The following is a 20,024-nucleotide window of genomic DNA, read 5'->3' on the forward strand; positions in this document are numbered from 1 at the left end:
ATCAGATACGATCACATACAGTCTGTCCTTTGGTATCCACTCTGTTTGTCCCGTGGCAGCGATCGTCATCCTGATAGCCATAATCTAGTGGCTCACGTCTCTCTTTATAGCTGCCCAAGAATGGRCTGAAAAAGCTGTGGATACCCTCRATCATAGTCGGAGTACCCTGAATCGACCAATTYACCATTGTTCTACTGACAGTATGCCTCAATTGCCACTGACGCTGAAAGACTGTCAGATAAAACTGGGACATTGGATTGTCATCAAGATCGTGTTTCAATGCATCCACAAAGGTTCATTCTCATCAGTACTAAGCTTTTATGGCAACTTTTGATTATGTTTGTTGTATGCAACAATTGTAGTACTTTCTCTGTAGTGTTTCAGATAGCCTACATGTTATTCCTGTAATGTGTATCACGTCTGCTAGCCATATTTGTATGTAGCCTCCTATTGATAGTATCTATGGTCTATTGTTTTCGCTAGCTATATTTGTATTTACCTGCTAGTGATCGTATCTGGGTCTATTGTTTTCTGCTAGCAGGCCTATGTCATCTATTACGGTCTCTGGCCCCTTTGAAAACTAGATGATAGACCTCAGGGAATTTTTATCCTACATATTTCCACTCTGAAAACTAGTATTAAAAGAGTCCTATACCCTCAGCTCCTCTCTCTGTTTTCTTGACCCATTTCTCTCTGAATTAATCTGCATTTCCACCATTGGCACACGAACAATGCCGGCTTAGATGAATCAATCAAAACAATTTTCTTGCCACAACTTTCAGAGCCTTCCTTTCAGTTGGACTTCATTTCGGTTGGCCTTCCTTTCAGGGCCTTCCTTTCAGTTGGACTCATTTCGGTTGCCTTCCTTTCAGAGCCTTCCTTTCAGTTGGACTTCATTTTGGTTGGCCTCCTTCAGAGCTTCTTTGTTTGTACTGCTGGAGCCTGAGGAGCGATTATACAGCCTATGATAACAAACACAGACCCAGATCTGCCCTGGGAAACACATTGAACAGAGGAAACTACCAGTTCTGACAAAAGTCGCCCCAGACAAATGTTAAGCGGCCAGTACTAGTCAAATTCAGTTCTTATTGATTGATAAGAAACTGGAGATTATTAGGAGGCATTGACCAAAATAGGGCCAAATCAAACCACCCCACAGCTGGCCGAGGATTAGTTTAGAAGTGGGACCACCCGTTTATATCTTCAGAAATATTTTTATTATATTTCATGCTTCGTCAACTTTGTGCGTTGATTCTTTATTGTTTTTGTAAAACGGCGCCAGGCGACACTGTCACCCTAATCCTACAGGCAAATATTTGGGTAAAAGTATAACATGCCAAACGTAAATTATCGATTTTGTGGATGTAGTAATATCTATCCGAATAAATCCCTACAACATTACTTTGCCATGTTTTATTAGAGATGATGAGACAGTTGTCTTGGTGTCAGGTGAGCAGCTGTTCCAAGCTTTCATTATAGTGTAATTTCTGACAGCCACTACCATAGGAGGAATAACCACAACCAAAAATGTGTTGAGAGCACTGCAAGTAGAAAGCAGTATGCACAGGCAAAAAGTATCATTATAGGTATCCTACTATTCATCTGATTTTTACTCCAGTTACTTTAGTTAACGGAGAACCCTTCTCTCACAAAAACAACGACCTGCAGAAGAGTTGCAAAGGAGTGGAAAGGGAGGGGTCAGACTTATGACTACTGAGATGTACCCAAACACTCAGTTAAAGCTGGTCCTGATTCTCACAACACTGTACTCAGGGGCCCTCTGGGGTCAGGCTCGGGGTGGGGGAAGGAGACACGGTTGTGGAGGGCGCGTCAGGTCAGTTGGAATGTTGAGGATTCTCCATGACGCTGGTTTCCTTAGGAATGTGGCCTGTCAAATATCACACTGACCTACATTTAAACACTCACAGTATTCAACAGGAAGCCCCTGTCAGTATAAGGTAATGGTTCCCAAAGTCCTTTACAGCCTGACCTTTACCCAACAAAGGTCTTTGTGACCCAATAATTAAAACAAAGGCACAGATTTACGTTCAGCCATGTCCCAGGAGACACCAGTCAGGAGGTAAAATTGACACAGGGCCTGTATGGACAAAGCGTCTGAGAGTTTAGGAATGCTGTTCCAGGATAGGGTTGGGGTAAGAGGCAGGAAATAGAGCTGATAGAGGATGTATTAAACCTGCCTAATATGAACCATCACAGAAATCATGTTCAACAGAGAAAAATAAGGTTTCACTATGACATCCATTGAAAAAACAACTTTATTAAAACAAAGTTGATTTGCTGTATTGAGTCAATACAGATGTAATGGGCTACTTCAATATTCTAACATGCAGACAGAAGTACAGATAGAAGATAGTGGCCCAAATATCCTGTAAGTCATTGTTAAACAATTGAATAAGAACTCCTATTGTTTAGAAATCCAAGTGTGTGCTCTGTGCTAAATACAGCGGTGAGGACTTCCTGAAGCCAGCAGTGTCCTTCATCTTAAAAAGCTGACATTGAGTGATGCTTCCCCCTCCACACACACAACTCAATTCGTTTTTTGTCTAGTGCCAGAAAATAGAACATTAATTTAAAAGTTGGATGTAACAAGAAATCCASAATGATGAAGTATAATTTGTTGTTTTCACTTCAGGCTGAAGCTTTTGCTGCACRCATTGCAGTGATATTATGTATCCCTTTTGTGTGAGTGCTCATATGCAACTTCAAGCTTCCTTTATAACTAAAGCATTTGTCACATTCTTTGCACTGGTGAAGTTTCTCCCCTGTGTGAACGCTCTGATSACGTCCTAAATGGCTTAATGCCATGTAACTTTTCCTGCATAGAGGACAGCTGTATGGTCTCTGTCCAGTATGAACTCTCATATGCAATGTCAATTKTATCTTCTGGTTGAAAGCTTTGCCACAGTCTTCACACTGAAAAGATCTCTCCCCTGTGTGTATCCTTGTATGTCTGTCCAAGTCACACTTCCGAATGAAACATCTACCACATTGTTTGCACTGATAAGATTTCTCTCCTATGTGTATCCTTGAATGGATGGTCAAGTGTCCCTTACGTGTGAAGCTGTTGCCACGTTGTTTACACTGATATGTTTTCTCCACTGCAGCAGAGCAGTCTGGATGAACTGAGAGGGGCTGATCACTGGTTAGTTCTGGTACTCTGTAGCCCTCTCCATCAGGTTCTGTTTTGATCTCTTCAGTTCTGATGATAGGTAGAGAGCTCCTCTCTCCATCATCCACAGTTTGGTTTTGGTAAAGATGTGAGGGCTGAGGTGGGTCCTCCTGACTGAGTCTGAGCTCCTGTTGTTCCTCTTTAATCTGTGTGGGCTCTGGGTCCTCCTGCCCCAGATTGGGGCTCCACTCCTGCTCACAGTTCTGATTTTCAGGGGGAACAACTGGAGTGAGTAGCTGGAAGTCTGGAGGGAAACAAATATATTCAATCAATATTTTTAATGACTAAAAATAGTGATTTTGTTTGAAAGGCCTCTTTGTGTTTAAAAACAAGAGGATTTGTTGAATGGTCTACTACACTAGCTACAGCATGATTCAACAGAGCAATGTTGGCCAACTAAAGTTATGTTCAGGGTGCGCTATCCCAATATTAGACTTGTCATTCATTATTTCATGAATTAGTAWGACGAGGTCTTTGGGCATTTCATTGTGACTGCATTCGAGATAACTCATGGTTCAATGACCACTAGCAGCATGTGTCCCAAGTCCAAAGCTACAGTGCTTTCAGAAAGTATTCACGCCCCTTGACACATTTTGTTGTGTTACAGCCTGAATTTAAAATGGATTAAATTGAGATTGTGTGATTATTGGCCTACACACAATACCCCATAATGTCAAAGTGGAATTGTGTTTTGAGAAAAGTTTACAAATTAACAAAAAATTAAAAGCTGAAATGTCTTGAGTCAATAAGTATTCAACCTCTTTGTTATGACAAGCCTAAATAAGTTCAAGAGTAAACATTTGCTAAGCTGTCATATGGAATTGTTTTAAGATGGTCATACTATATGGATCATTTAGCTATTTGATTTTTAATTTTAGGACCCCTTTAGGTATTAAAAATAAATACATTTTTMGGGGATAAAATATAGATTTTTGCCTTTACTACTAAAGCCCATTGAAACGTATTGAATAACAGAAATTGCAGAAACAGAATCGCCGTTTGCGTCGCTGACCAGTGAACAAAAAACTATTAAATCCAGTTTTTATATGCTARCCCCCTCCCCAAATCAAAATCTAATATGGACGCCAATGTTTTTTTTCTGCTTTGCAAGCACACCTGTCTGTGGTTCACACCCGTCTGTTGTCAGCTATTGAGTCCCGCAAAACCGACAGGGGGGCATTCAGCAAGACGGAGTGTTTTGGAATGTTCAGATAGAAATAGGCTATGTAGAACAAAACATTGGCATCCATATTAGATAATTATTTGATGAGGGGGGTAGCATCTAAAAACTGGATTTAATAGTTTCTATGTTTTTCGCTTTGTCATTATGGGGTATTGTGTGTAGATTGATGAGGATTTAAAATATATATATTTTAGAATAAGGCAGAAACATAACAAAATGTGGAAAACGTCAAGGGGTCTGAATAGTTTCCGAATGCACTGTAAATGTGTTTAGCTAATCGGGACTAGAGTGTAGATAGCTTCAGACGCGGGACAAATGGGTATAATCAGAACTAGTATGTAGATCGCTTCAGACGCGGGACACGCGGGTCTACTACAGGTAAAGTCATTGGACTATGACTTCTCTAATGCAGTRTTATGGAATACCCTTCAGACATCAGCCAGCATATCCAACCTGCTTGTTYCCAGCTGCAGTAGGGTTGGACAGGCTTCCTACAGAGCCGACSCGAGATATGTCTCGAAAAATGTATCTCAATCCAGGGATGAGAAATGCGTTGTACTCCGAATTGTCATCCCRCCACGGGGTCTTAATCTATGCAGGAAGACTGTCCGACCCTAGTGCAGCTGTAAGCAAACAGGTCGCATCTGCTGGCTATTTAAACCTCGTTTTATTAGTTAATTAAATAAATAATTGATCAAAGGTATAATATTGGGCTAAGTGCGCATATCACAACGTGCCARCTGYATTATCTAGTCTAGTGATGTTAAATTCACAAATCTCGTATAACAACTGTAGCTCGCTATACACACCAACTCTGTGTAACTTTATTTCTGGTTTGATAACCATGGCCAACAGCCTCCGTAGACGCTCGTTCTCCTTTGCTGAACAGAAGATTAGTTACTGAAACTCTGCAATGGTCTTCTCTACCGCCCCGAATAACTGTAGTTTTGACARATTGGCGATCAAATAAATGTTGAAACTTCTCGGTCTGCTTTGGCCTAGCAGATCTAATCGAGAACATATTGTAACGACCCAGGGTCGCGATCGGTGAAAAACAGACTGCATTACAATAMCGCCACCTGCTGTCTTGGAGCATTTAATGGAAAACCAGTTACTGGATCCTACCRCCAACACCAAATTGAGCTAAAATMTKTTCTTCTTCGTTTCTAGCAGACTATACGCTGAATTGCTCGTTWAGATTTCTAACTGTTGTCAGTCAGTGTATTCCGTAACAACAATACGTTTTTTTCATGCCTTTGCATTGTCTCTTAGTGCCTTCTATTTAAACCATCATGTCCCAGGAGACACCAGTTGGGAGGAGGTCAAAGTTGACCCTAACCAGTAACACAGGGTTAGGGCCAGGGGTTGTATTCACAAAGGCCRCAATTCTGGGGGTTAGAAATCCAGGGCTTGAAAACAAAAGTGTCAATGTATGCRAATGACTAAAATTACTCTTAAATCCGCAAATCTGGATCCCTGCACAGTCTCATTGAAGATCTTGYTCCCTTTTCTATCCTTTTTGGACTTAAACCCAATTATGATAAGTGTACCTTATGTATTGGATCGTTAAAAGACAACATTTTTACATTACCTTGTAGTTTACCTATAAAATTGCCTGATGGTGAAGTAGACAAACTTGATATTCATATCCCTAAAGCTATCAATTCATTTACTACAAGAAATTTCAATAGAAAGTTAGCAAAAATAGACAAGATTCTGCAACCATGGAGAGGTATACCTGTATATTTATGGACAAATCACATTGATTAACTCTAGTCCAATCTGCCTTTTACTGACTAATTTATGGCGCAGGTCTACTCCAGACAACATGTTTTTAAATCATATGAGACAAAAATATTGGTAATTAAAGGTGCCTATTCATATAATGAATATGAGTTTGGGCGACTGAAATTATTAAACATGGCCGCGGGAAGATTCTGCATTTCTCCCTGCTCTGCTGACCAATATTTTGCTCCTCTCCGCTCATACAGGAGTAATAAAGGCCTAGTGCACTCATTTGGTGAAACAAAACAAATGCTGCATACATTTTGTATATTTTATATATTAATACTTTTTTAAATTGTGATTTTCAGAGGCTGCTGCAGCTACTTCCCGTGGCTATGCCTTTAAATATTAAAGCATTAAACCTCTCACTAAAAGCTTCACTCATACGTAAGTTATACTTAAACCCAAACTGGTTTTACAGTAGATTAGTAAGAAAGGCTCAACCTTTGTTCAAAAATGACCTTTTTGCATTTATACAGATTACTACTTCTCATTTTCGATTAATTGAAAATGAAACTTTGTTCAAAGTATCGCCCTTTCAGTTAAATGCAACTAAATGTAATCGAAAATGTAATCTACATAATCCCCAAAAGTAATTATTTATCATGAGAGGGCCACAGACTATAAATAGTCATCCTGCATAATCCAAGAAAGTAAATCTCCCCATTCTGGTAAAAATAGTTATATATTTCTGAGGTGTACTCACTTTTAAGGACAGAAGCTCAAGTACACAGTACAAATATGATACAAATATGACATATTTGATATGATGCATTTCCTATTCAACAAAACTTTATGAATAAGGCTTGAAATGACTTACAGTGTGCTTTTTAAATATAGTATAATCAAACTATAAGATTTCACCTTCGTTCTAACTGTAAAATACATATTTGTGTGTCTAGTGTTAGAGAAAATGTGTATATTTTCTAAAGGTTTCTCTTGATCAAAACGTTTGCCCTCGTCGCTGTGAACATCTCACAGAGCTCTAGCTTGGCTTCCTGAACTAGTTAGGAGCTCGCCTATCATTTCATATGAATATTGTCCGTCTATGACAAACAAACATCATATGACAGACAAATATTTTTATGTTTAAAATATATGAATCATTTTAGATCAATGGCTATAAATCGATCTCTGAATGTGCTACAGTGATGAGCCACCACTGTTGGGCTATGGTGTAARGATTGCAGGCATGTGCTTTGTCAGTGGATGTGATGTAGGGTTCAGCCAGGAGTTGATGGACAGTCAGAAGTGAAAATGAAAMGGTAGGAGGGACATCCCAGCTTCAAGGGGTTTCTATGTTCACATCCTACATCACACAGGCTCAGACAATATGTTACTGTATCCGTGGGAACCTGGGCTATCGCTCAATGCAAGCCATTTCGATCTAGTGTAAACAGATTGATTTTTAAGTGAAAATGTTGGTCGGAACCAGTACCAGAACCACGCAGGTCGCCTAAACAGGGGTCTTTACATCTCTTGAGGTTTTAAACAAGTTATACACAGCTGGTTACAATTTCAGTTTTATCCTCCAGAAAAGATAGAACAAATATTACAACAAATATTATGGTTAAACTCAAATATACTGATTGATAAAAAATAATAATTCTTTATGATGAAAAAAAAATTTTAATATTTATTAATGATATTATGAATAGGAATGGTGGAGTTATGTCACACATGCAAATATAAAAAAAAATGGGAATTTTTGCTTTATCCAAAGTTACATCAACTGATTGCAGCATTACCTGCAAAAATGGAGGAGGCAAGTGGAAGGGGGAGAAAGTAGAGAACAGTTTGTCAGCATTATATTAAAGACCAAAATTGGGTGAAAAAAATTGGCATTAATAGACAAATTTACCAGTTTAATTTGAGGACAAAAATGTTGACAGCTGCGCAATACAGATCGCAAAATAGTCTGCGAAGAGATTGTCTATGTAGATTCCAGGCACATCAGTGGCGGTTCTAGCTTGTATGCTCCCTGGACGAACCCCCCCTTCAGCCCCCCCTCCTCCCCAACAACAACAAAAAGCACTATCTGCACTAATAACTTTTATATTAGACATTTGGAACAACACAAATAAATAATATTGTATTATGTTTTCTATAAAGGATAATTTGTTAATGTTTCTTATTATTTGTTTATGAAATTCCCTGAGGGGATGGTCCTCCCCTTCCTCCTCTGAGAAGCCTCCATTGATTTATTCTGGTATTGCCCAATTAGCTTGTTTCTGTCACAGTTCAGATGCTGAACAATTAACATTATTAAATTAATCTTACAAATAGCAGTGTTGGGTGATTTGGAATGCAATAGTCAATCAATCAAAACATAATAACACTCATAGGAAAGGTTTAATCTTTAGCTCACAATCTGTGTATAGTATGCAAATAATGTAAAACATCACAACAACAGTTGAAAAAGGCACTTGGAAATAAAGAGGGTGGTCTATGTGGGAGATCTCAGTCCATGATCTGTAATGGTTAGTATGAAAACACTATGTCATGGAAATTCTTACATAGGAACCTAGAAGTCAATTCTAAATGAATCATGGTTTATTGTCAGCACACTGGAGAGGTTCACAACAACTTAATGCACCATAGTGAGATCTGTCAGAAGCTAACGGGGCAGTCCCGTTTAGTTCACTTAAGACTGGTTACAGACACGTTACATAGGAATAGTTCATTGGGTTAGTTCCGCATGTGTCTGGCACTGGTCTCGTATCTTAACTTAAAGAACATATTCTGGGCGTTCTGCCAACTGTCTAAAGGAGGAGGTCATACAGGCCCCTCTCATATCCTTACCAAGCACAGGCAGGAAGCAAGGATTGTTATTGACACCAAGACAAGATGCACAAAGTAAGATTTCTACATAACTACATAATGTATACGGAGATGTCTGATACTATTATTTCAAATGTAATGTGTGTACATACCGGTCAAAAGTTAGAACCCTACTCATTCAAGGTTTTCTTTATTTTTACTATTTTCTACTTGTGGAATAATAGTGAAGACATCAAAACCGTGAAATAACACATATGGAATTATGTAGTAACCAAAAAAGTATTAAACAAATCAAAATATATTTTATATTTGAGATTCTTCAAATAGCCACCCTTTGCCTTGATTACAGCTTTGCGCACTCTTGGCAAACTTTCAAACTAAAGGACAATTCTTGGCAGCGAAAAAAACACTTTTGAATAAATGTAGATTTTGACACTCTTATGTAGGTGTCTTAACCAGCCATAAAATAACGCAATATGTCACAACAGGTGTAAATATATGGGTCATGGCAGTGTTAAGACGATATTATGGACAGGTTATGACAAGTTATGTCAGTTGTTATGGCATATTTTGACATGAATATGACCGTGTCATAACGCGTTATGATGCTAGGTGTCAAGTTAAGTGTTACCAAAAAAACTGATGTAGGCTAATGAAATGGTTCTGGAGCTGGGGCACAGACTGAGCTGTGACAGTTTGAACCAAACCCATGGCGCAATATTTATAATTTTGTCGACAGACTAGAATACATCGAGAGAACGGGTTCAGAAAATAGGGATATTGATTAAAAAAAAATATATTTAGATGGCTTTCTTTCATTTACCCCTATTTTCTGAACTCGTTCTCTCAGTGTATTCTAGTCTGTCGACAAAATTCTAATTGAAGGTACACTGTATTTAAAGGGATCGCGGCTTAAGATAAATGACCTGAAAACCTTGCTGAATTAAAACTCAATGAGAACATCTGTTGGCCAGCGGTTTTCAGCGGTTGAATTACATTTGTTCAGCGCACATAAAAGAATCACGCCTGCAAAGCCCATTACGCACCTTCATATGGTAAGTCTGAATACCAACTACTGAGAAGTGGGTAAAAAAGGCATAATTTCCTAAATCGGAATCGGATCCAAAGCGTCTGAGTGGGAGTGCTGATCTAGTTTTGCRTTTTCAATTATAATGAATGTACAGGGGCAATCTGATCCTAGATCAGCACTCATTTGAGATGATTTATGTCAATTATAATGAATGGGAAGGGGTGAACTGATCCTAGATCGGCCCTCATCTCAGACGCTTTATGAAAACGGTCCAGGATAGGGTTGGGGGTAAGAGGCAGGAAATAGAGCTGATAGAGGATCTATTAAACCTGCCTAATATGAACCAGCACAGAAYTCATGTTCAACAGAGAAAAAGAGGGTTTCACTATGACATCCATTGAAAAAACGACTTTATTWAAACAAATGATTTGCTGCATTATTAACTGTCAACACAGATGTGATYGGCTACTTCAAWATTCTAACATGCAGRCYWCAGTACAGATAGAAGATAGTGGCCCAAATATCCTGTATGTCATTGTTAAACAATTGAATAAGAACTCCTYTTGTTTAGAAATCCAAATGTGTGCTCTATGCTAGACACAGCAGTGAGGGCTTCCTTTTTCTTTATTTGTAGACAATTCATTWAAAAAAAWTCTTCTTTACACAAAACAACCAACGCATTAAAAACAAAAAACACAAATACATAGAGACATTTTTCCTCAAATGACATGGTGAGGGCTTCCTGAAGCCCGCAGTGTCCTCCTTCACCTTTTCCACATTTTGTTACATTGCAGCCTTATTCTAAAATTGATTAAAAAAGTAATAATTCTCAGCAATCTACACACAATACCCCATAATGACAAAGCGAAAAACAGTTTAGAAAATGTTTGCAAATGTATTACAAATAAAAAACAGATACAGTATTTACATAAGTATTCAGACCCTTTGCTATGAGACTGGGAATTGATCTCAGGTGCATCCTGTTTCCATTGATCATCCTTGATGTTTCTACAACTTCTACAATTCAATTGATAGGACAGGATTTGGAAAGGCACACACCTGTCTATATAAAGGTCCCACAGTTGACAGTGCATGTCAAAGCAAAAACCAAGCCATGAGGTTGAAGGAATTGTCCGTAGAGCTCCGAGACAGGATTGTGTCGATGCAAAGATCTGGGAAAGGGTKCCAAAACATTTCTGCTCCATTGAAGGTCCTCAACAGCACAGTAGCCTCCAGCATTCTTAAATGGAAGAAGTTTGGAACCACAAAGACTCTTCCTAGAGCTGGCCGCTGTATGAAGGACAACCATCTCTGCAGCACTCCACCAATCAGGCTTTTATGGTAGAATGGCCAGACGGAAGCCACTCCTCAGCGAAAGGCACATGAGCCCGCTTGGGTTTGCCAAAACACCTAAAAGACTCTCAGACCATGAAAAAACAGATTCTCTGGTCTGATGAAACCAAGATTGAAATCTTTGACCTGAATGCCAAGCGTCATCTGGAGGAAACCTGGCACCATCCCTTCGGTGAAGCATGGTGGTGCAGCATCATGCTGTGGAGATGTTTTTCAGTGGCAGGGACTGGGAGACTAGTCAGGATCGAGGCAAAGCTGAACGGAGCAAAGTACAGAGAGATCAATTTGCTAAATTTGAAAAAACTGTTTTTGCTTTGTCATTATTGGGTATTGGTGGTGGATTGATGAGGGAAAAAAACAATTTAATCAATTTTAGAACAAGGCTGTAATGTAACAAAATGGAAAAAGTCAAGGGGTCTGAATACTTTCCTAATGCATGTGGTCTCTGAAAGTGAGAGCTAGTTTCAGCTAGAAATCTAATACTGACTGATGATTTCACTGCGCCGAGGTGAGTAAAACATTTAAACGTGTTAACCCTCGCAAGGCTGCAGGCCCAGACGGCATTCCCAGCCGCGTCCTCAGAGCATGCGCAGACCAGCTGGCTGGGGTGTTTACGGACATATTCAATCAACCCTTATCCCAGTTTGCTGTTCCCACATGCTTCAAGAGGGCCACCATTGTTCCTGTTCCCAAGAAAGCTAAGGTAATGAGCTAAACGACTACCGCCCCGTAGCACTCACTTCCGTCATCATGAAGTGCTTTGAGAGACTAGTCAAGGACCATATCACCTCCACCCTACCTGACAACCTAGACCCACTCCAATTTGCTTACCGACCCAATAGGTCCACAGACGACGCAATCGCAATCGCAACCACACTGCACACTGCCCTAACCCATCTGGACAAGAGGAATTCCTATGTGAGAATGCTGTTCATCGACTACAGCTCAGCATTTAACACCATAGTACCCTCCAAACTCGTCATCAAGCTCGAGACCCTGGGTCTCGACCCCGCCCTGTGCAACTGGGTACTGGACTTCTGACGGGCGCCCCGGTGGTGAGGGTAGGTAACAACATCTCCACCACGCTGAACTCAACACTGGGGCCCACAAGGGTGCGTTCTGAGCCCTCTCCTGTACACCCTGTTCACCACGACTGCGTGGCATGCACGCCTCAACTCAATCATCAAGTTTGCGGACGACACTACAGTGGTAGGCTTGATTACCAACAACGACGAGACGGCCTACAGGGAGGAGGTGAGGGCCCTCGGAGTGTGGTGTCAGGAAAATAACCTCACACTCAACGTCAACAAAACAAAGGAGATGATTGTGGACTTCAGGAAACAGCAGAGGGAGCACCCCCCTATCCACATCGACGGGACAGTAGTGGAGAGGGTAGTACTTTTAAGTTCCTCGGCGTACACATCACGTACAAACTGAATTGGTCCACCCACACAGACAGTGTTGTGAAGAAGGCGCAGCAGCGCCTCTTCAACCTCAGGAGGCTGAAGAAATTGGCTTGTCACCAAAAACACTCACAAACTTCTACAGATGCACAATCGAGAGCATGCTGTCGGGCTGTATCACGCCTGGTACGGCAACTGCTCCGCCCACAACCGTAAGGCTCTCCAGAGGGTAGTGAGGTCTGCACAACGCATCACCGGGGGCAAACTACCTGCCCTCCAGGACACCTACACCACCGATGTACAGGAAGGCCATAAAGATCATCAAGGACAACAACCACCCGAGCCACTGCCTGGTCACCCCGTATCATCCAGAAGGCGAGGTCAGTACAGGTGCCACAAAGCAGGGACCGAGAGACTGAAACAGCTTCTACAGTTCTATCTCAAGGCATCAGACTGTTAAACAGCCACCACTAACATTTAGTGGCTGCTGCCAACATACTGACTCAACTCCAGCCACTTTAATAATGGGAATTGATGGAAATTTATGTAAAAATGTATCACTAGCCACTTTAAACAATGCCACTTAATATAATGTTTACATACCCTACATTACTCATCTCATATGTATATACTGTACTCTATATCATCTACTGCATCTTGCCATCTTTATGTAATACATGTATCACTAGCCACTTTAAACTATGCCACTTTATGTTTATATACCTACATTACTCATCTCATATGTATATATTGTACTCTATACCATCTACTGCATCTTGCCCATGCCGTTCTGTACCATCACTCATTCATATATCTTTATGTACATATTCTTTATCCCTTTAACATTGTGTGTATAAGGTAGTAGTTGTGGAATTGTTAGGTTAGATTATCGTTGGTTATTACGGCATTGTCGGAACTAGAAGCACAAGCATTTCGCTACACTCGCATTAACATCTGCTAACCATGTGTATGTGACAAATACAATTTGATTTGATTTGATTTCCCCACTGATTTCACAACTCAATTTGTTTTGTTGTCAAGTGCCAGAAAACAGAACATAACATTAATTTACAAGTTGGATGTGAGAAGAAATTCACAATGATACAAAGTATCATTGTTGTTTTCACTTTCACTTCAGGCTGAAGCTTTTGCTGCTACTCACTGCAGTAATATAATGTATGCCCTTTAATGTGAGTGCTCATATGTGATGTATGGCTGTTTATAACCAAAGCTTTTGCCACATTATTTGCACTGGTAAGATTTCTCCCMTGTGAACACACTGATGAAGTCTTAAATAGCTTTCCATTGATAGGGAMTCTCTCCTGTYTGTATCCTTGTATGGCTGGTCAAGTTGCTCTTATGGTTAAACCTTTTYCCACATTGTTTGCACTGATAGGGATTCTCTCCTGTGTGTGTCCTTGTGTGGATGGTCAAGTTGCTCTTCTGGTTAAACCTTTTGCCACATTGTTTGCACAGAAAAGGTTTCTCTCCTGTGTGTATCTTTAAATGCAAGGTCAAGTTTCCCTTACGTGTAAAGCTTTTGCCACATTGTTTACACCAATATGGTTTTTCCAGTGTAGCAGAGCAGTCTGGAMGAACTGAYAMMGGCTGATCACTGGTTGGTTCTGGTACTCTGTAGCCCTCTKCATCAGGTTCTGTTTTGATRTCRTCAGTTATGATGATAGGTAGAGTGCTCCTCTCTCCATCATCCACAGTTTGGTTTTGGTAKAGATYTGAGGGCTGAGGTGYGTCCTCCTMACTGAGTCTGAYCTCCTGWTGTTCCTCTTTAATCTGTGTGGGTTCTGGGTCKTCCTGCCCCAGACTGGGGCTCCACTCCTGCTCACAGTTCTGCTGCTRAGMGMGAACAGAGGGAGTGAGTAGCTGGAAGRCTGGAGGGYAAAAAATATATTCAATCAATATTGACTTATCTTAATACAAAATCTGTACTTTTACTTGGAAGGCCTGTCTGTGCAAAAAAAACAAGATGATTTGTTGTCTTGTCTACACTGATGGGAAACATGAACATGAGCTCCCTGAATTCCCTGTAAGGGTGAAGGAGGCCGYGATTTCCAGGATAAGAGCTGTCCAYTGTCTCTTATGCCGAGGCAGCCAAAAGAGTGAAAGAAAGTGCTAGTGGGTCGGTTGCCATGGTGGAGACACCGTAGTCTAGTCCRGTGGGTGCCGTTCGCCAGGTGCAGGGTCCAGATACCCTCGTCGTGAAAAAGGTGGACGTTTGGCATTTATCYCTATGGTTATAAACTGCACTGCCAGAGTGGATAAGAACTCAAGATTGATCGATATKATATCTGCAGCTGAACACCTCTTGGGATTGAAGGATGTCATGGACGAGGGGCTACACAGAGTACTGGCTGGAGCAGTTCRGTCCTGTCAGGTCCCCAGTAGGGTTCTGAGTGCATTTTGGATGACTGACGCTGTCTGCCCTAAAATCCCACTTCAGAAGAAGACTGGTCTTGCTTTGTTCATAACCAAATGGGAAGATGCTATTTACCACATACGACAGGGAAAAACGTCCCTTCAACTGGTAAATACTAGTGGGAAACTCATCTATCATCCCAAGCTCCGACTTATCCCACATGCTGAAACCTGACGTCACACATTAAGAAAATTKTCTCGAGAATGGCATTTTTGGCCAGTAAATGCAACAAAACATTATRTATAAAAAGCAATCTATGAATATGGTTTTTGAACACAATTTGTTTGTGCGCATGATAACTGTACTTTTAGTTTATGGTTGAWGCAGCTTGTTTGCCATTGGCCAATCTGCATTTCTCAACGAGTTCAAAGCATGTGGATGCATCCAACTCGTATTTCCGACTTCACAACTGGTAATTAACACTTTCCCACTTGGTTATGAACGCAGCATCTACACCAGAGAAGGTATAGAAACCGAGACACCTCATAGGCTCATATTATCTGGTTGGCGCGTAAGTAGACCAGCCTCATTTATAACGTTGTGTAAATTTCACACCAATTAAATGCGTGCGCCATTTCTGAAAAGTTTGCGCACATACAAAAATATTGAGATTTATCAACTTGGCGCACGCCATACATACGCATGTTTACAGTTATACAATCAGACCCGTCCTGAAACTGTGCACTCCTGAACGAGCATTAAAACTCCGCCTGAAAAACGCCTATCGTTCACCTTTTATGGTAACAATAAGGCCCTTATTTGCTGTATACTTTTCAACTATTTGAATTAGGCCGAGGCAAGTTTCTAAAGGAAATAGCAATAGTGAACTTGATCAAATGTCTTTGGAGGGGATGGCACAATGTTAAACTTGCTGTAGGCCTAGGCTGACAGACATACAGCTTAGGAAAGACAACAATTGCAAATTGCTGTGGACCTGTAAACAGATCGTTTGAATTGAATAGGGCCTGTTTTCCATTTACTTTTTCTCAAACATATGGTGCACTGCCCACGAATTCTAAAACAGTGTCTACTCAGAATGGTAGCCATTTATGCAGTCATCCCTACACGCATGTACAAATTACCTCGACTAACCTGTACCCCTGCACACTGACTCGGTACCGGTACCCCATGTATATAGCCTCGTTATTGTTATTTTATTGTGTTACTTTTTATTTAATTTTTTACTTTAGTTTATTTGGGAAATATGTTCTAACTCTTCTTGAACTGCACTGTTGGTTAAGGGCTTGTAAGTAAGCATTTCACGGTAAGGTCTAGACTTGTATTTAGCGTATGTGACAAATAAAGTTTGATTTGATACACACTTCAATGCAAAAGATAAACTGTATGTTCACCTGATATCACATTGGTGACTATGAGACAGCCATAGGATCTGACTGAATATTACGGATTCTCCCCACACACAGTAACTGGAGTAGATTTGGGACGATATGAGCAGCTCAAATTTGAGTTTTTCCAAAATCTGTAGAAAAACAACTTTGTTTGAGGTCTGTGCTAGTTTTTAAAGCGCCTGTGGCAGTTCATCTGCCTGGGTTGCGTTCAGTACATAACTTAAAATAATGTTCAATTGAATCGGATAAGGTTGGGTTGTGGGTTCAAAGAACGTACAAGACAAACCGTTCCGCAACATAGCAAACTTTCAAGCGAACTGAACACACCCCTGGTCGCTAGGCGGTATTACCTGATACATATGGGTGTGAAATTGAGGGGATTCGATGCCTGCTCCTGGTGTACCGGGTTAGCGTTGACTGCATTTGTTTTGGAACCGGGCTGCCTCCCGGGCATGACCCAGGTGCCCCGTTCTGGCCGATGAATAAATCCTACATTGTAGAATAATAGTGAAGACATCAATACTATAAAATAACACATATGGAATTATGTAGTAACCAAAAAAAGTGTTAAACAAATGAAAATATATTTTAGATTCTTCAAAGCTGTCATCAAGGCAAAGGGAGGCTACTTTGAAGAATGTCAAATATAAAATATAGTTTTATTTGTTTAACACTTTTTTGGTTACTACATGATTCCATATGTGTTATTTCATAGTTTTGATGTCWTCACTATTATTCTACAATGTAGAAAATAGTAAAAATAAAGAAAAACCCTTGAATGCATAGGTGTGTCCAAACTTTTGACTGGTACTTTATATTTTATGGAYAAGAGATGTTGAATGTTCCTGAATGATGCACCATGCTCCATTTTTGACAATATGACCGAGCAGCGCAGATTACCATTCGATTTGAGTAGGGCGTGCTTCCCTTACCAGCCCGGGCTAGCGGTTCAACCCGGGCAGGTTAATCGAATCCCCTCAGTCTGAAATCGCAAAAAGTCGTCCATCACCACATGGTAACTGCCCTCTGGGCCACCATAATCACAACTTTTTCAACTAGTCGTTCCGTTTCCGTTAAATTCAACGTTGCACCCCTTTCTGTCGTACTGAACGCAACCCTGGTCTACACTACAGCACGTGATTCAATGAAGCAACGTTGGCAAACCAGGGGTGTATTCATTAATTCTGTTGCAAAACGTTTCTTAGACGGAAGCAAACGGAACGAAACGGGGAGGGATCTACCTGAATTTGTTTAATAGAAATTCTAATTTTGCATCTGTTTGCACTAATGATTACTCCCCAGAGTTGCGGTCAGGGTGAGAATTGCACAACGTGCCACATAAATGGTCTATCATTATTCTACCACTAAAATGTTATAACTCGAACGTTAACTCGCTACAGACCTGTTCTGTATAACTGTATCTCTGATTTGATAATCATGTCCATCTCCCTCCGTAGACGCTCGTTCTCCTCTGCTGAACGGAAGATTTCTTCCCGATACTCTGCTATAGTCTTCTCTACGGCCCCGAATATCTCCACAGCAGCCGCCGACAAACGCTCGGTYACGAACACATTCAGCAACTGAAGTTTGGACATATTGGCGAGGGCAATACAAGTCTAGCTGTTTGTTTTATCAAAGAAATGTTGAAACGTCTGTCTGCTTCAGCCTAGCGGGTTTACGCTACCTAGTAGATACCTTTGRAAACAACAATGTCACGTGCTGTGTTTTCTATTCATCAACCGCGGACGGTGTAAGACTGCATTACATTAGCGCCACCTGATGTCTTGGAGCACGTCAAACCACGTCCGGAGGCCGTCAATGAACTGGGAGACGTTTGAGCTGGATATGCCCTCCAGGCAAGCAACTAGAGCATGTCGTCTATACGGAGAACAGGCGTGTGTGCTCTGTTGTAGAAAGCTGTGAGGACTTCCTGAAGCCAGCAGTGTCCTGGAGGGTAGGTCCCTGAGTCATAGCTAGATTCAGTTTACAGATCTGATAGACTAATGCTTTTCCCTCTCCACAAATTACACAATTAGTTCTGTTATCAATTGCCAGAAAACATAATATAAAACGTATTCACAAGTTGGATGTGRCAAGAAKTTCACAATGACAAAGTATACATMTATTGTTTTAACTTCAGATTCACTTCAGGTTGAAGCTTTTAMGTAACCCCTTTTGTGAGTGATCATATYAGACTTCAAGTTTCCTTTCAAACTAAAGTATTTGCCACATTATTTGCACTGGTAGGAGATCTCCCATGTGAACACGCTGATGACATCTTAGATACTCATGTATATATAGTGTATGTGGACACCACTTCAAATTAGTGGATTTGGCTATTTCAGCCACACCCATTGCTGACAGGTGTATAAAATCGAGCACAAAGCCATGCAATCTCCATAGACACACATTGGCAGTAGAATGACCTTACTGAAGAGCTCATAGGATGCCACCTTTCCAACAAATATCTGCCCTGCTAGAGCTGCCCCGGTATATTGTAAGTGCTGTTATTGTGAAGTGGAAACATATAGGAGCAACAAAGACTCAGCCGCCAAGTGGTAGGCCACACAAGCTCACAGAACGGGACTGCTGAAACGCGTAGCGCATACAAATATTCAGCTGGAGTGGTGTAAATCTCGCCGCCATTGGAGTTTGGACCAGTGGAAACGTATTCTCTGGAGTGATAAATCACGCTTCACCATCTGGAAGTCTGACGGACAAATCTGGATTTGGCGGATGCCAGGAGAACACTACCTGCCCCAATGTATAGTGCCAACTGTAAAGTTTAGTGGAGGAATAATGGTCTGGGGCTGTATTTCATGATTCGGGCTAGGCCCCTTAGTTCCAGTGAAGGGAAATCTTAACGCTACAGCATACAATGACATTCTAGACCATTCTGTGCTTCCAAATTTGTGGCAACAGTTTGGGGAAAGCCCTTTCCTGTTTGAGCATGACAATGCCCCCGTGCACAAAGCGAGGTCCATACATAAATGGTTTGTCGAGATCGGTGTGGAAGAACTTGACTGGCCTGCACAGAGCCCAGACATCAACCCCATCGAATACCTTTGGGATGAATTGGAATGCTGACTTCGAGTCAAGCCTAATCGCCCAACATCAGTGCCCGACCACACTAATCCTCGTGGCTGAATGGAAGCAAGTCCCCGCAGCAATGTTCCAACATCTAGTGGAAAGCCTTCCCAGAAGAGCGGAGGCTTTTATAGCAGCAAGGGGGGACCAATTCSAAATTAATGCCCATGATTTTGGAATGAGATGTTCGACGAGCATGTGTCKAGATACTTTTGGTCATGTAGTGTACCTTAACGAGATGTAACTTTTCCTGCATACAGGACAGCTACTATATATGGTCTCTCACTTGTATGAACTCTAATATGCAATGTAAATTCTATCTTCTYGTTGAAGGCTTTCCCACAGTCTTTGCACTGACATGGTCTCTCCCGTATGTGTATCCTTGAATGGATGGTCAAGTGTCCCTTACATGTGAAGCTGTTGCCACAT

At 41.0% G+C, this 20,024-nt stretch overlaps 1 protein-coding gene across 1 annotated transcript; it reads right to left on the reverse strand.

Annotated features, from left to right (window-relative positions):
• Positions 1-2,258: 2,258 nt before the first annotated feature.
• On the reverse strand, positions 2,259-18,271 carry LOC111956282 (zinc finger protein 436-like). Its single transcript, XM_023976729.3, has 2 exons — positions 17,911-18,271; positions 2,259-3,434 (listed from the first exon to the last, which is right to left on the reverse strand). Exons 1-2 carry the CDS (start codon positions 18,101-18,103, stop codon positions 2,650-2,652), a joined length of 978 nt encoding a protein of 325 aa, XP_023832497.1. The 5' UTR covers positions 18,104-18,271; the 3' UTR covers positions 2,259-2,649.
• Between the last annotated feature and the right edge of the window lie 1,753 nt (positions 18,272-20,024).

This window comes from Salvelinus sp. IW2-2015, linkage group LG32, assembly GCF_002910315.2.
Source record: "Salvelinus sp. IW2-2015 linkage group LG32, ASM291031v2, whole genome shotgun sequence".
Taxonomy (NCBI): domain Eukaryota; kingdom Metazoa; phylum Chordata; class Actinopteri; order Salmoniformes; family Salmonidae; genus Salvelinus; species Salvelinus sp. IW2-2015.